A 14,919-nucleotide genomic window follows, 5' to 3' on the forward strand; every position below is an offset into this window, starting at 1 on the left:
TTGGTGGTATTTGCACCGGGGTGCGTCTTGTTCTTGCTTTTTTGTGCCCGTCTCTTGGAGAGATGGTTTGCTTTGTTTTTATGCTCTTTCTCCTTTGATGTACGCATGGTGCTATAGGAGCTTCCAAAAAATCGAAAATCAAAGAGAAGACCTAGCTGCATATGTACATCTCATACCTCCGGTGTGTTCGTTGGTGTTGTTTTGCTGAAATTGTACATGATTAGATCCAACAAAACTTACAAAGGAGAAATAAGCCACAACTTAGGACCGAACAATAGTTGGTGGTTGTTCCCTAGCGCCGAGCGGCCATCGCCGAAGAAGGAAACTCTACCCTATCAGCGTCCATGTCGATCCCCTTGGAAGGTCTATTTTTCTTGCTTGGCTGGATACCTCGTCATGACCAAGCACATCGGGCAGCCCGTTCCACCTCCCAGAGGCCTGGCCTCATTGGCCGACTTTCTGGGTTATTCGAAGCCTTGGAGCCCGGGATCACTTTTCAGAAACTCAGCTAGCTCGGCCTCTACCAATCAAATAGTCAGTTACATGGTCGTCTATCGGCGGGGACACTGCATACCACAGATCCTGATGAGGAGCGCAATCGGGCTTTTGTATGACACGCGACGGCACCCGACGAGCATCATAAGTACTATCCACGATGTCCGGGTTGATGTGTCCGGCAGTAAAGCGTGGCCCAGTGGCTGCAACGTAATATGTGCCTACAGACGAAGGACGACGCGGTCTTTCCACGCGCGACCCAGGCTAACCCAAGGCGCTCGCAAACAATATTTGGCGTGCGTTTGGGACAGGTCGGCAAGAGTTCCTCGGGTCTTGGGCGGCGCCAAGCCCAGTCCACGGCCACTCCTGCAAGAACCAGTCCCCCAACACCGCAATCCCCTCCCTCCCCGCCCGGAGTGGTAAACACCTGTCGTATTGCGCTGAACTCCTTCGCACCCTGCGGGACGGCGTCCCCCCCTTCAATCACGGAGGGACTCGGATCGGTACCCGGCGGTGCATCAGATTCATGTTCTTGATTTGCCCCGGGCCCGGGGTGCGTCGATGGTGTGTGTCAGTGTGCGTGGGCTTCTTCTGCATACATATGTAGAGCTCTGAAACTACTTCCTTCTCTCGTTTTTTTCTTGTAAGGGGCCGGTCGGCCGATCAGGTTTTGAGACATAAACTTCGTACCCATGACTTCTTGCTGCCGGTCTGCATCGAAAATCGAAACTCCCTGAACCTGGTGACAACGAGCGTGCCGGATGTGTCATTAGAGCCTCGCGCTGAACTTCGGCCTCAATCAAGCCCTCAGAGCCAGTCCTATCCCCGTCCCGAAGCCTCGAGTGACTGAACTGCAGACGAGGATAATGTTTCTTCATCCCGGTGCGCTGCTAACGTGTTTAGTCTTAATATCTTGCTCTCATGGACGATGTTTGCGTCGAGGTCTGTGGAAGCGCATGAACGACATGGACCAGCTGAAGGTTCCTCTGTAAGCTCCAAAATAATCTTGCAAAGACAAGTTCCTCAAACTCAGTGTGCTATGTATTACTTCATTACTTTCTCCTCCGCTAGACTTTCCAAAGATTATTCCAGCGAATTCGCAAGGTAAGCAAACACCAATGAAAACACGTCAATGCTCGAGCAAGATCACCTAATTTCTCCAAACTTGATCCATGCCACCGTCCACTGCAACGTGACGTGACTTGATGCAAACAGAGCATCCGATGCAGGCGCCTACAATGAAAGGACAGTCCATCGTGGAAAGGGTCGCCAACATTACATCAAGTGAGCATTTCTTGGTTGAACTCTCCGATCAGCCGAATAGGATTTGATACATCCAACTCCCCCCTCCGGCTAATATGTATCTCATAAATCATAACCAATACCCATCATACGCAGCGAAGATTCAGATAGCCTCGATGGCCCCCCAAAAAATTCTGAAACCACCAAAGCAGTACCGAAGGATCAAATGGCGTGAGTGGCCTGGTCGAAGATCAAATAAAGCATGCTTGTGTTGATATTTATACTCATTCAAACAGAGGATCACGCCCAGACAGAGACTTTAAAAACGAGTCCGGTGGCCCGAGTGGATCTAAGATTCCTATCGTGTGAGCCTAGCTTTAACTCTCTTTGATAAATTGAGTGATGATCCCAATAGGCTTAATTGTTTACGACTAACTCTCTCTGGCCATTTTTTTTTCTGGATAATAACCATACCCACACAGTAAAGAAAATAAGGAACAAGAAATACGTGTTTCCCTACCTCCTGACTCACTTGTACGGGCTGAGGGCAAACTGACAAAGATGTGAGTAGCCTTTTTGATGATCAAACAAGGCATATCCTTATTCTTTATCGTTGCATGCATGTCAAGTGAACTGAAACAGGAATCTTATTTGTAGAAAAATGAAGGTCTTCCGGATTATCAGTCCCCGCGCGACAATGAAACCCAGTTGGTGTTTGAATTGGTTATTCGAAGCTAGGAAGTGGGTTGCTTTTTGTCTTAAAAAAGAGGGCAGAGTCCGAATCCTCAAAACACATGACCAGCTATGATGTTCTGGCTCCCCTTCATTGGACAAGGTTAATTTAAGATTACTCAACCTCTATCTTAGATCGGATAAAGGCGAAGACCCAGAATTTATTGAACCCTATGAGTTCCTGAAAAGTATTTTCGAAGGTGGCTTGCTACATGACAGGTTTTTTTAATCCTCTCACTATGCAACATTTCTCCTCTTCTCTGAAAAACATTCGGGCTAACTTGGCTGTCTTTTTTTATTCCTTGGTCACCCAAGTTGGTCAGCCAGAGAATCAAAAATGTTCAAAAATATTTTGGGATCATGGTTAGAAAATATTCAATATATGTAAGCCTCTATTGCCAGTCTCTGTTTATCTATCAAGGCATCAATTGGTCTACCAAAGTCTGAATGGTTGTATCACCTCTAATCAGGACCTTGAATGAATGGATTGAATACCACCATCCGGTTATCAGTTCATCCGAAAGGAGACATATCCAAAAATTTGCAACCAGTTTTGCTGAATCAAATCCATGCCACTGGGATCACAACAAAGCCGAAGAAGTCTATCAAATATGGATGAGCAGTGATGCCCGGGAGGAAAGCAAAAAACTATTTCCTAACTTACAAAAGGCCATTGCATATTCTTGGAAATGTTTGTCCTGATGCACTGCACAGTGCACCCAGTTTTTTTGAAGCCCCTATTTTACCCTTATATGTCAAAAAAATCACATCATTGCTCCTTGATCAAGATAAATTAAGGGTCAGCCTAAATGCACTCCATAAATTTACTTCATGCACTCCAAAAGTGAGTTGATGGAGCATACACTCCAAGAAAGTTGGAGTGTGGGCCCCAGCAAGCCAAAGAAATTGGAGTAAGCCACCTTGCACTCCATTTGCCGAAAATTTAATGAGTGTCTCAATAGTTCACTCCATACATTTGGAGTGCATGGACCCAGTACTCCCTTTCTGAGATTTTCTCCCTGAAAAGGGAGTGCCCCCTGCACACTCCAGCATCCAGTGGAGTACAATTGATGCCAGCCATCAAGTGTGTATGTACACACCCCAATCAATGACCAACCATCCATTGGAGCACACCCCTCCGCTTGACCAGTCATCTCATCATGTGAGGTACACACCCCACTCTATGGTTAGCCGTAGAGTGGGATTAGGGATGGCATAAGGTACCCCTTGGCGGGTACCTGCTAGACATGACAGGTACCCGCTGGCGGGTAGCGGGTACGGGTGCGGGTGTCAGAAATTTAGGGGAAAAAAGAGCAGGTACCCGCTACAGGTACCCGTTGACACCCGCCCCACCAAGGGCCCTTGGATGCACCGCAGACAGTGGCACAGAGCAGTGGTTGAGCAGGCAGGCAAGTCAAAGATTTTCCGCCTTTAGCATATCATCACCCAAACCGTCAACCACCCCCATTGTCATGAGGAATAGCAGAAAGCGTCGCAAGGAGGTTTCGTCACCGGCATCCTCAATCTCAAGCACCCCGGCCCCATCTGGAGCAACTTCTCGCAAGCAACAACACCATCAAGTAATTGATGTTGATGAAGATTCCTATCCCAAAGAAAACCCACCCGCTGCTACTGATGTTGATACAACAACCCTGGGAAGCACTCAAAAAAATCACGGGCAGGAGCTGACGGATGAACAAGAGCTCAGTAGGTCCCCTGAAACTTGATATTTCTTGTTTATTAAATCATTAAGAGCTCTGAATTTACCCTTTCCATTTCCCAGAAAAGGCGCAGAAATTGCACAAAAAGCAACTTAGCTTGTGCTATGCTGCTTACGAATCCCCTCAACTTTCCGAGCAACGGGACAAAAACGGGTGTTGAATGATAGCCTGTCCATGTAAAACGTAGGGTATTCTCTTTTTGTCGCCATTTAGCTTTGTTCATCTCCCCGCTCAAACTCTTGTTGACCTTTGTTAGCTGTGGCAAGAAGATCCACCAGCCGATTTATGAGACTTCTCCAACCAATTTATCTAAGCACGTTTCCAGTTGTGTCAAGAGACAATGTGATTCTCAAGGTTCTCAAAAGCTGGGTGCCCTTGGAATTACTGGCACCGGCAATATTGACCCACAAGAGGTAATTATAACCCTTCCCTTCTTCATAAAATCTTGGACTAATACTGTTCTTTTCTTCCTTTCGGGTACGCCAGTTGTGTGCCATATGGTGCGCTCAAGGCGCGCGACCTTTTTCAGCTCTCACCAAAGAAGCGCACCAAGCAATCCTGCACCCAATCGTTCAGAAGAATCTACCCACTCGCAGGGCGGTCTCCAATGACATATCCAGTTTGTATACCGCTGTGCAGGAGACTCTCATAGAATCTCTTAAGGCGAGTATTCCATTGCTTCTTGGTGATGTTTCAATATGATAATTCTGCTTTTTTCACTAGAATCATCAAGGTGCGTTGTACTTGGGCCTTGATGCTTGGCAGGCGCCAAACGGGTTTGACGTATGTATTAGGCACAGTGATATACCGCTTGGTTCCACAAGACAATGGTGGATTCAAATTGGAGGCAATGCCTCTGGACTTTGTTTGCTTACGACAAAGCCACACAGGACTGCATTTGGCTGAAACCGTTCAGACCATTGTTGAGAAATTTGGGTTGAACAACAAGGTGATCAATCACATATATCATTTTTTCATTTTTTTTCCCTTTGCTGATTTTTTTATTTGTCTTCTTATAGATCTGTGGTATCGTCACCAATAACGCTACGAATAACCAGGCTATGATTGAGGAGATCAATAAATACAAGTGGCCCCGTTTCCAAGCCAATTCACAATGGATATGTTGCTTTGCTCACATTTTGAATTTAATTGCACAAATGATCTTGCGACCTTTTGGAAGCCACAAGAAAATTAACCCAATCAACAATGATCAAGAATCTAATGATGAGGAATTGGGAGATGAGGAGCCGGAGCTGGAGGATCCCGATGAACAGGTCCAACTGTATGTTTTTGATGTTTATTTGATCTCCAATTTTTTCACTGACGAGATCGTTACATTTAGGTTTACTGGAGATTGTGGAGAAGACAACGAGGAATTTGTAGATTCCAAACAACACATACAACGCACTCTCTCAACCGAGATCAAACTGGAGGAAACTGACATTAACGAGTTGAGTGACAAGGAGGAAACCAATCGATATACTTCCAAATCATGCAACAAGACACTAGCAAAGGTAAGCCATCATCTGATTTCAATTTCTTTCTATTATATTTAGCATGTACATGTACTAACTATTTTCATGATAAAAACAGTTCTGTGCAATTTCAAGGAAGTTAAGTAAGTCACCAAACTCAAAAGCTTGGTTTGTGGAGCTCTGTCGCGAATTTGAGTGCGAGAGGCCACACAACATTGGAACCAATGTGCGAACAAGATGGAATTCTACTTTGGGGCAACTTTCCAGTATCCTGCGATGCTCCGAAGCCCTGTGAGTTAATTCATCTATGTTAATCATGACATCCATCACTGCACTTATTCAATTTATTGTATTCAAAAGCCTTGAGTGGCAGAAAGACAAACGGCTTGGGCCTGCTTGCCATCATCACATCAACACTTAGCATCTGATCTTGTGGAAGTTCTTGAACCGTTCTATGAAATCACGCTTCAGATCTCGACTTGTGGCTCGGCTCGAATACCAGATATTGTTATATTTATTGACCAGATTGGCAGCCATCTTTCCACTGCAATCTCCAACAAGAAAGAAGATTACCCCCCCCCGCCTTGAGGAACGTGTGCCGTGTTGCACTTCAGCTCACAAATAAGTACTAAACTCAAACTGATTGCTCCCCCTTGTACCGGGTTGCTATGGGTAGGTTTTAATATCTTTAATTTTGAAGTGATGTTTCATGTTGATGGTTAAGTGAGTCTACACTGCTACAGTTCTCCACCCATTTTTTAAAGACAAGTATTTTGAACTTGTGAAATGGCAACCCAAATGGATTGAAGAAGCAATTCGGCTCACCCGCGAGATGTGGGAAGCCCACTATAAACCTTCATCTCGGCCAACCACTTCCCAACCGCAACCACCCAATCCTTCTCCAAAGGTTAGTGAATTATGCATCTATTTATTGCTACCACATTTGGAATTTGAGCTAACATCATATGCACAGAAACCCCAGACAGGTATCCTTGCTGGGTTGATGAGTGCATCGGAAGCGCAAGGAGGCACCACTACTACAGATCCACTGAATGTATGGCTTACAGGAGGTTTGAGTTTAAGGAGCGATGGACAGCCAGTTGACCCCCTTAAGTGGTGGATACAACAAGGGCGCTCAGGAAATACACATGGCGGTCTTCTCGAGATGGCCCTTGATGTTCTAAGCTGTCCTGGTTGGTTTGTTTACCTTTTTTTTTTTTTTGATTTCAGTGCTCAACAATTTCATCTGTAGCAACAACGGAGGATGTCAAGCGATGTGGTGATTTATATAGGCGAGCGCGGTAGAATGTCCACGCGGGGATAGCGCAAGCGGGAATGCACAAAGCCGCTCAGGCAGAGTGCATTCTGGTGACATAAGCACTGAGGATGAGGTCAGGAAAGCACGCTAAGAAAGCTTACGGAAAGTCACGCGCGGACTGGAATGCACGGATTGCGGATTTCAGATTGGAGCGGAAAAGACAGGGCTGGACTGCGGCGGGGCTACACACGTGGACTGGTAGCAGCAGCGCGTCAGCGGGTGAGTCACAACAGCCAAAGCGGGTGGAACCGGGGTGGAGGCGGTGGCGAGAGACCAACTGACGGGGGCTAGACAGAGGACGGTGGGAGGTCAAGCGTCGGAGAGGAGCGGAGTCTGGGAAAGTGACAAGCAGGATAGCGGGCGGAGCTGGAGGACTAGTGCGGGATTGGGTGGGAACGGCAATGTGCATGGAGGGGAGGACAAGGAAAAGGGGGATCCTAGGATCCTAGGAGGAGATTCTATCATCATTCTTACGGGATATACTCATCATTGTACTTACAATTGTGAAGGTACTAGAGTTATTAGAGGATTATCTAGGGATCTTATCTTTACTTTGAGAGTTACTTGCGGATTTTGTGCTTACAAAGTGCGGAGCTTTATTCACTTGCGGATTATTACGCTATAGATCAGGCTCAGTAGAGGAGTGCTGAAGGCTAGCGGAAAGTAGCAGTGCGGAGCCAAGTTACCGACAATCACACAGCCCAGACACTAATATCCTTGAAGGAGGCGGTCAGCAGACATTTCCACCAACTAACCAGTCTTCATTCTCACAAGTGGGGGTCTGGCCGGGAACCCAAATTTGTGTTGTTATCGGATACTCGGGAACTAGACTTGTGCGGAAATGTTGAATGAACCCTTTGGAAGGCAAATTCTTTACTCCAGGCAACAAAGAAGCTCAGATCGGATCAGGCGGCTCGGACAGCGGAGACACAGTAATTGCGGAAAACGGAGGAGGTTCTTCTTCAAGACCAGCCAAAACACAATTGTGGTTGGGATTAGCGGGAGGACCAAGACTAGGACAATCATCTTTTTTGTTGGTGCGGAGCCAGTTTTCACCTAATCAGTCACTTGCGGCAAGAAGGCGACAGCTGTACCAGCGGAGCACTCTGAACAATTGACCAGCGGTGTCAACTGGAGGAACGACGAGCAGAACTTACGGAGTTCAACCAGAGGAGACTGAAGACGAGACCATGGAAGAAGCGCTAGGTGGACCACGACCTGCTGCTCCTGCGCCGAGCGGAGCAAAGATACGGGCCAGGGATTATCCGCACCTTAAGTTTTCAGAGGCGGAGGTGGAGCGCTTTATCAACTGGTTTGAAAGAGCAGCTCTTCAGGAAGGTCTGACGGATGCGGATAAGGTGTACCAGGTGGTCAACTTCTTTCCAGAAGGCGAGGACTTGCGGGAAGTGGAGGACATGAAAGGGTTCGAGAATAAGGATTGGACCAAGCTCAAGGAGGAGATACTTGAGCGGTGGGAAGATTGTGGACCTAGGTATCGGGAGAGTGACTTGGAGAAAGTGGCTTTGGAGCGTGCGGAAAAAGGCGGTGTTCGGACAAGAGCAGAGTACGTGTCCTACATTACCAGTTTCGACCAGGTTCTGCGGTATTTGGAGCGGAACAAGATCGTGACGGCCAATATGGGCACAACAAAGCGGATTTTCTTGAAGGGATTGAATCAAACCTTCACAGAGAAGGTGCTTTGGGGACTGATGGTCAAACCACAACTTGGAGGGCCAAAACTGTTGCCCAGCATGAAGTATTTGCAGTCCGCTGTCAAGGCGGAGCTCCAAGTGTTGGAGCTCATGAATGACAGCCAAGGAGATGCGGTTGTGAGGGCGGAATTGGCTCCGCAGGCGCTGGTGACGGTCAAAGACGTGAGTGACTTGGCGGAAACGCTGAAGGAGCTGAAACTGTTCATGCAGAAAGCGGCGCACAAGCAACCAAAGGAGCAACAGGCCGCCGTGGCACCAGCAGCTGCTTCCGCGGCTCCTCAGGCGGACGGTGCTCTGCAGGCCGGCGGAATGCCGCCGTGGAGGCAAGGACCTCCGGTGTGCAACTACTGCAAGGAAAACGGCCATATGCGGAATCAGTGCGAGTACTTTGAAACGGACTGGGCTGCGGGAAAGGTTTCCTCGTGGGGGCGCGCTTTCTTTTGGCCGGATCGTACGCCAGTGGATGGACCGATTCCAAGGGATGTGGTGCGGGCCGGACAACCTTTGGCAAAAGGGAAAGAGGTGGAGGGGAAAGTGAATATTAGGATGGTCAAGGGCATGGTGTGGAAGCCGCCGGCAGTGGCCAGCAGTGTGAAGTGTGTGCAGACGGGGGAAGTCTTCTTGGGGGAGCGTTTGGAAAAGATGGATTTGGATCCCGCTCCCGCGCCTAAAGCCAGACCGGAGCCGGTCAAGCAGCTTCCGGTAGCTCCAGTGGCGGGGGGCAACAAGAAAAAGGCCGAAGAGGTTGCACAACAAGCAATGGGCGCGGAAACCACAGTAGCCCTAACCTTGAGGGAGCTGGCGGCAATTTCCCCCGTAATGGCGGACAAGATGATCAGTTTGCTAAGAGAGGCGGCAGGGGAAAGGAAGCCCACGGCATTGGAAGCTGCCACTAAAGCAGAAATGGCAGAGGTGAAGTGTGCGGAGTTTGGACACCCAATTGTTGGAATTTGAACTTGTTTCTGCTCTCCTTTTTTCTTGGCAGCCTGTCACATATTGTGTTTTGAAATAAGTTTGGACTCAAAATCGTGAAGTTTAGGATTTTTAAATGAATTAATTATGGAGTCAAAACCCGATGATGTCATCATCGGTTATTTTGATGATGACAGTACTGTCATAATCATCCCAAGCGCAAACCTTGCCAGACCAAGCGAACCTCGTCAGACCAAGCAAATCCCGTCAGACCAAGAAAATCCCGGCAGACCAAGCAAACCCCGCCACACCAAGATTGACATGTCACAACACGGCATCGACCTCTTTGCAAGGGCACACCCACCGCCGCGAATGGGATATCTTTCCGATGCGGAGCGCGATCGCGCCCACGGCCGAGACGGCACTGACGCAGTTCTTTCCACAGTGAGTTCCTCCTTTTCTTGGTTGTCCACATTGATTATTGGTTACGAACCTTGTTTTTGCTTCTGCCAGCCGCAGAAAGCGCATTGCAGCACTTCCTTCAAGCTGTACTGCCCCAAACCGGGCAACCCAAAGTTATCGAACACTGTAAAAACAAAGAAGGTCTTTGCGATAACCTTCGATATAGGATCTTTGAATCTCGATGGTTTCCGCAGACTTGTTGCAGCAGAGGCTGGAAAGATTGTGGACGGTTCTGACGGACTCATCCGAAACGCGCTCACCTCCGGATCCCCACCCATTTCGTGGCAGGTCTCTTTGGCCTTCAAGACAACCCCGGAATTCCACAAGAAGTACAACTACACGGTCAACAACGAGGAAACTTACGCTCGTTGGATCCAGACCATGAGAGACACCCACACGGATCACGTCCACGCCGGCCTCCACGTTGAGATGGCTGATCTTGCGGCCATAGCAAAACAGGCAAAGATTTTGGTCGATATCAAAACACACGTTTTGACTCAGATGGCGGCTCAGAACGCCAGCGGCAGTCTCAGCTCAAACGCTAATAATCTTTCAGCCAGCGACTTCAAGGGGCTTGATGTTGTCATGAGCCAGCTTTATGCAAAGCACCCACCCAACGTGAAGTACCTCTCGAAATGGCCGGTCTTCATTGATCCAAAGGACCCCACCCGATACATCCCCTTGACTACTCAAAATACCCAACTTTGGGCGCATGATATTGTAAGTTGCCTTTGTCTCATTCTCTTTTGCTTGTCCTGGCCTGAACTGATTCACTGCATGAGCTGGATGTAGTTACAAGAAGTTGTAGGGGTTAACTACAATGCTCCCCCATCGGCGCTTCGGTTTGAAAAGCTTTTGGCCTACAAGAAACGCAAGATCTCTCACGTAATCGAGGAAGCCTCCCCCCAAGCCAATCGCAGCTCTTCCCCTTCCGAAGGATCGGTTGATTCGCCGGTGGCTGAGCCCGATGAGGACCTCATGGCACAGTACCTCGATTTCGTCAAAATCAAGCCGAGTAAGAAGGATGACGTCCTCAGCATCCTCAACGAGAAGGATATTTACCATCCTGCCTACTTTCAATCGGAAAGCATCACTCGAGATGAAATGGCCCGTTGGGGCTTGTCTCCTGGCATAATTGCCCAATTGCAAGACAACACCAAAAAATTTGAGAAGCGTCGCGCTTCTCATTAGACCTTTTCGCCGTATCTCCTCCTCTTCGTCGCCTGTTTTAGGATCGCTCCTCGCTCTGGATCGCTCCTCGCTCTTCGTCGCCAGTTTTAGGACCATATAAGCAAGACAACACCAAAAAAATTGAGAAGCGTCGCGCTTCTCATTAGACCTTTTCGCTGTATCTCCTCCTCTTCTTCGCCTGTTTTAGGATTGTATTTTGCACTCTTCTCTCTCATCCAGCATCCAGACATGTATTTATCTCTTTAATTTCATTTTCAATAGGTTCTCTTCCATCCGGCATCCAGACTTGTATTTCACACGCTTCTCTCATCCAGACTTGTATCTCGCACATAAACCATTAAGCCTCTTTCATCACCAACCTTGGCGGAGGAAGTTACATGTGTGCAAAACAAATTTTTATTGATTGATTTGGCAAAGCGCAACAAAGAACTTGGGACAGGACAAAGAGAGGACAAGGACAGGGTTTTATTTGACAAGTGGACTGGAGCTTAGGACAGGACACTGGGGCTGGGGACGAACAAACTGGGGCTGGAGACTGGAAAAATCAGGTTGTTTTGGACTAGACATGAACTCAGAACTCAGATAAGATGTAAGAAAAGTCGGAGAGAGAGAAGAGATCACATTTGGACTAGTGGTGGTTTGGAACTGGAACACAGTATCCATAGTGACGGTAGAGTTTATAGGACAACTTATCGGTCATGATTTGGGCGGCGACTCGGCGGATCTCCCATTCTGGGTCGTCGGTTTGGTTCAAAAGTTGAGTTGCCCTTAAGTCCTGCTTGATTGCCGCAAAGCAGAGCTCGATTGGGTTCAGTTCTGGGCAGTAGGGTGGCAAGAAATGGATTCGGACCCCGGCGGCGTTGCAGAGCTCTTTGACACGTTCCCCTCGGTGGATGGTTGCGTTGTTGCACACAATGACGGAGTTCACATTGGGGTACCTGTTCATCCGAGGGAGCTAGAACGGAGTGCTTGTCAGCTTGGAAAGTACAAGGAAGAGTCGTGGCTCACATGAGGAAAAACACTCACCAAGCTGAATTCTAGAAAATGCTCGAATTTATTACCGGTAAAGGTGTCGAAAGTAGTGGTGAGGGCCAATAACCCGTCAAGCGAGATTGCTGGGAGTAGACTGATTCGATCCGGGTTCTGGTTGACGAGGTACTTTGACGATGGTGTTCCTTTTTCTGACCTCGCGTAAGTTCGGAGGAGGTCCTTGTCAGCAAAGGAGCATTCATCTGAATGCCAGTGCACAAAGGTAAGATTTCAGCTTGCTTATTTTCATAACAAAGGAGTACAATACTTACCAGTGAATACCAAGAACTCTGCAGGGAAGAACTCCATGCGTTCAACGTATGCATACTTCGTAACAAGTGACTTGCGGATATTCTTTGTGTCTGGTTTCTTCAAGGTAATCGACAACTTCTTGACGAGGGCCCTGTGAACGCCGGAGGTACTGAGAAGGACACCGGAGGATTCATACAATTTCTCTCGTATTTCGTCCAAGAAGAGGCCAGGCTCAGAACAAACGAGCTCAATCATAAAGTTGCACTCATCGCGAGTGAGACTCGCCGGGCGACCTCGTTCTTGGTAGTCAATTGGATCTCTGATGACGGAGCGCGTTTCTTCAAAGAGGTGCTTCCAACGGCGGAACGATTGAGGGGAGAATTGAACACCCAACAGTTGCTGGATGGAGTCCATTGGGAGGCCTTGCTGGGACATTCGAACAACAGCAATTTTGGTTGCCGGGGGGTGGGGACGATAGACCATCGAGTGAGGTGCTGGTGGGAAGGTTGCCGAGGAAGGGGGCTGAGGTTGATGCGGGTGGGATCGAGTGAGGGTTGGTTATGAGGTCGGTGTTGGTGGGATTGCGGTGAGTGTTGGTGGAGGATATGGCAGCTGCCCGGATCGGAGATATGATATCATATCACTGCTGTGTCGGTCAGAAACAGCAGGATTAAACCTGTAATATGCATGCTAAGTACATACCTCAGAAATCCGAAAAAGCAAAAAAGTCCAAGCTTTTTTCAAAAGACAATACATGTTAGCTTTCCCTTATGCATGTATTTCTTCCTTATTCATTTTTTTCTTGAGCCTGCACCCACAACTCAAACACCTTGTATGTAGTCTATTCAAAACTACAAGACTACACAGGAATAATAATCATCAGTCCTGACCATCTTGATCCTTTGTGCGCACTTGAGCCCGCACTCTGTCTTATCTACAAAGGCACTTAAGCCCCTTTGAGTGAGTTATCTGGTCCTATTTACAGACTTTGTCTGCTATTGGCTAAGCCAACTTTTCCCCTTTCTGCTCTGCCTTGCTTTGCCTCCGGTTGAAAATCCTTCACCAATGGGTTCACTTCCTGTTTTGCCATCTACAGCGGTGTCCTGTCCATTGGGATACATAAGCATGTGGATCGGAAACGTCACAAAGTGGGCCATGATCAATATTCTTCCAGCGGACCTAGCCACTGAAGCTGACTTGGTGTTGCGGAACATAAAAATCTGCATGATGGGCGGATTTACATTTGAAGTGGACGGGATAGTGGAGGTGGCACGAGTGACTAAGAAGATGTCATTCTTGGTGACCAGGTCTCACAAAATCATCCTTGGGCGGCCATTCCTTTTTGCTTTTTGGGCGCAATTGCGCTTCTGCCCAGACAGACAAGAGGAAGTGATGCTGGTAGAAGGGACAAATGGCAAGCAGTACAAGACAATCATCTGTCAGCCCCAAAGCGGAGATTGGGTGACTGAGGTGGCCAAGGGGGCGCCGCATCATTGTGTGGAGCCTCCTGCGGAGGGATTTTAGCTTTTGGCCAAGCAGAGAAAGCTTTGACTCAGCTCGGACAGTCAACATTTAAGAAGCGGGAGGGTATTGGCAAAGGGAAAGCGGGGCCAACCAATACCAAGGTGAGATTTCATTTGCATGCATCTCGAAGTGTGGAAGGATCAAAGCACTACCACAGTGCTACTGTGGTGCAATTCTGTGGTAGGAACAAACTGTGAGCAGAAAGCAGAAACAGACGAGAGAGGGAAAGCAAGTGCAGGAACGGGAAACTGCGTAGCGGAGGCAAGCAGTCTACAATTAAGTCCTCCCAAGTAATAGTATGCACCTCTGAGTTGGTTTTCTACAAAACCCTACCTTTGTGCCACAGTTGTGAGTGAAATGAGACGTCTGCGTAGGGTTTTGATTGTGACCAGGACAATCGGCAACAATGGAGAGGCGCGTTGTAAAGCTCAAAAGTGTTCCTGAGAACCTTTTGCTGAGTGCGGAAAGGGATGAATGAGGTTACCTCTGCCTTTCCTGGGTCACTAGACACTAAAACAAGCCCCCCAATCTACGATTGGAAGGTTTATGTAGTGATAGTGGAGGTGTATCAAAAGATAGCCTACTTTGAGCAGGTGGCTTAAGGGTTAGGGTGATGTAGCTGATGTGTAAGTGTTGTAATGAGGTTGTAATTTGTATGTAAGGGTGTAAAACCACAATATAGAGTGGGCTAATACTGTAGAGTGAGCAAGTATTGTACTGTTATGGGGTAAGCTGAGTGCAAGTAGTTTGCTGAGAGAAATTACAACTGGGGGGAGGAGAGCCCTCTTAAATAGAAAAGAGTGAGACATTTTAGCTCCAGGGGAACAAGAGAATGAGGGGTTTTAGCTGCCCTG

At 47.9% G+C, this 14,919-nt stretch overlaps 1 protein-coding gene across 1 annotated transcript; it reads left to right on the plus strand.

Moving 5' to 3' along the window:
* Nucleotides 1–396: 396 nt before the first annotated feature.
* On the plus strand, nucleotides 397–2,698 carry PtA15_11A95 (uncharacterized protein; the record flags this gene model as incomplete). Its single annotated transcript, XM_053161671.1, has 9 exons — nucleotides 397–534; nucleotides 1,269–1,483; nucleotides 1,567–1,599; nucleotides 1,711–1,779; nucleotides 1,894–1,968; nucleotides 2,034–2,102; nucleotides 2,220–2,300; nucleotides 2,395–2,478; nucleotides 2,605–2,698. 9 exons carry the CDS (start codon nucleotides 397–399, stop codon nucleotides 2,696–2,698), a joined length of 858 nt encoding a protein of 285 aa, XP_053024962.1.
* Between the last annotated feature and the right edge of the window lie 12,221 nt (nucleotides 2,699–14,919).

This window comes from Puccinia triticina, chromosome 11A, assembly GCF_026914185.1.
Source record: "Puccinia triticina chromosome 11A, complete sequence".
Taxonomy (NCBI): Eukaryota; Fungi; Basidiomycota; class Pucciniomycetes; order Pucciniales; family Pucciniaceae; genus Puccinia; species Puccinia triticina.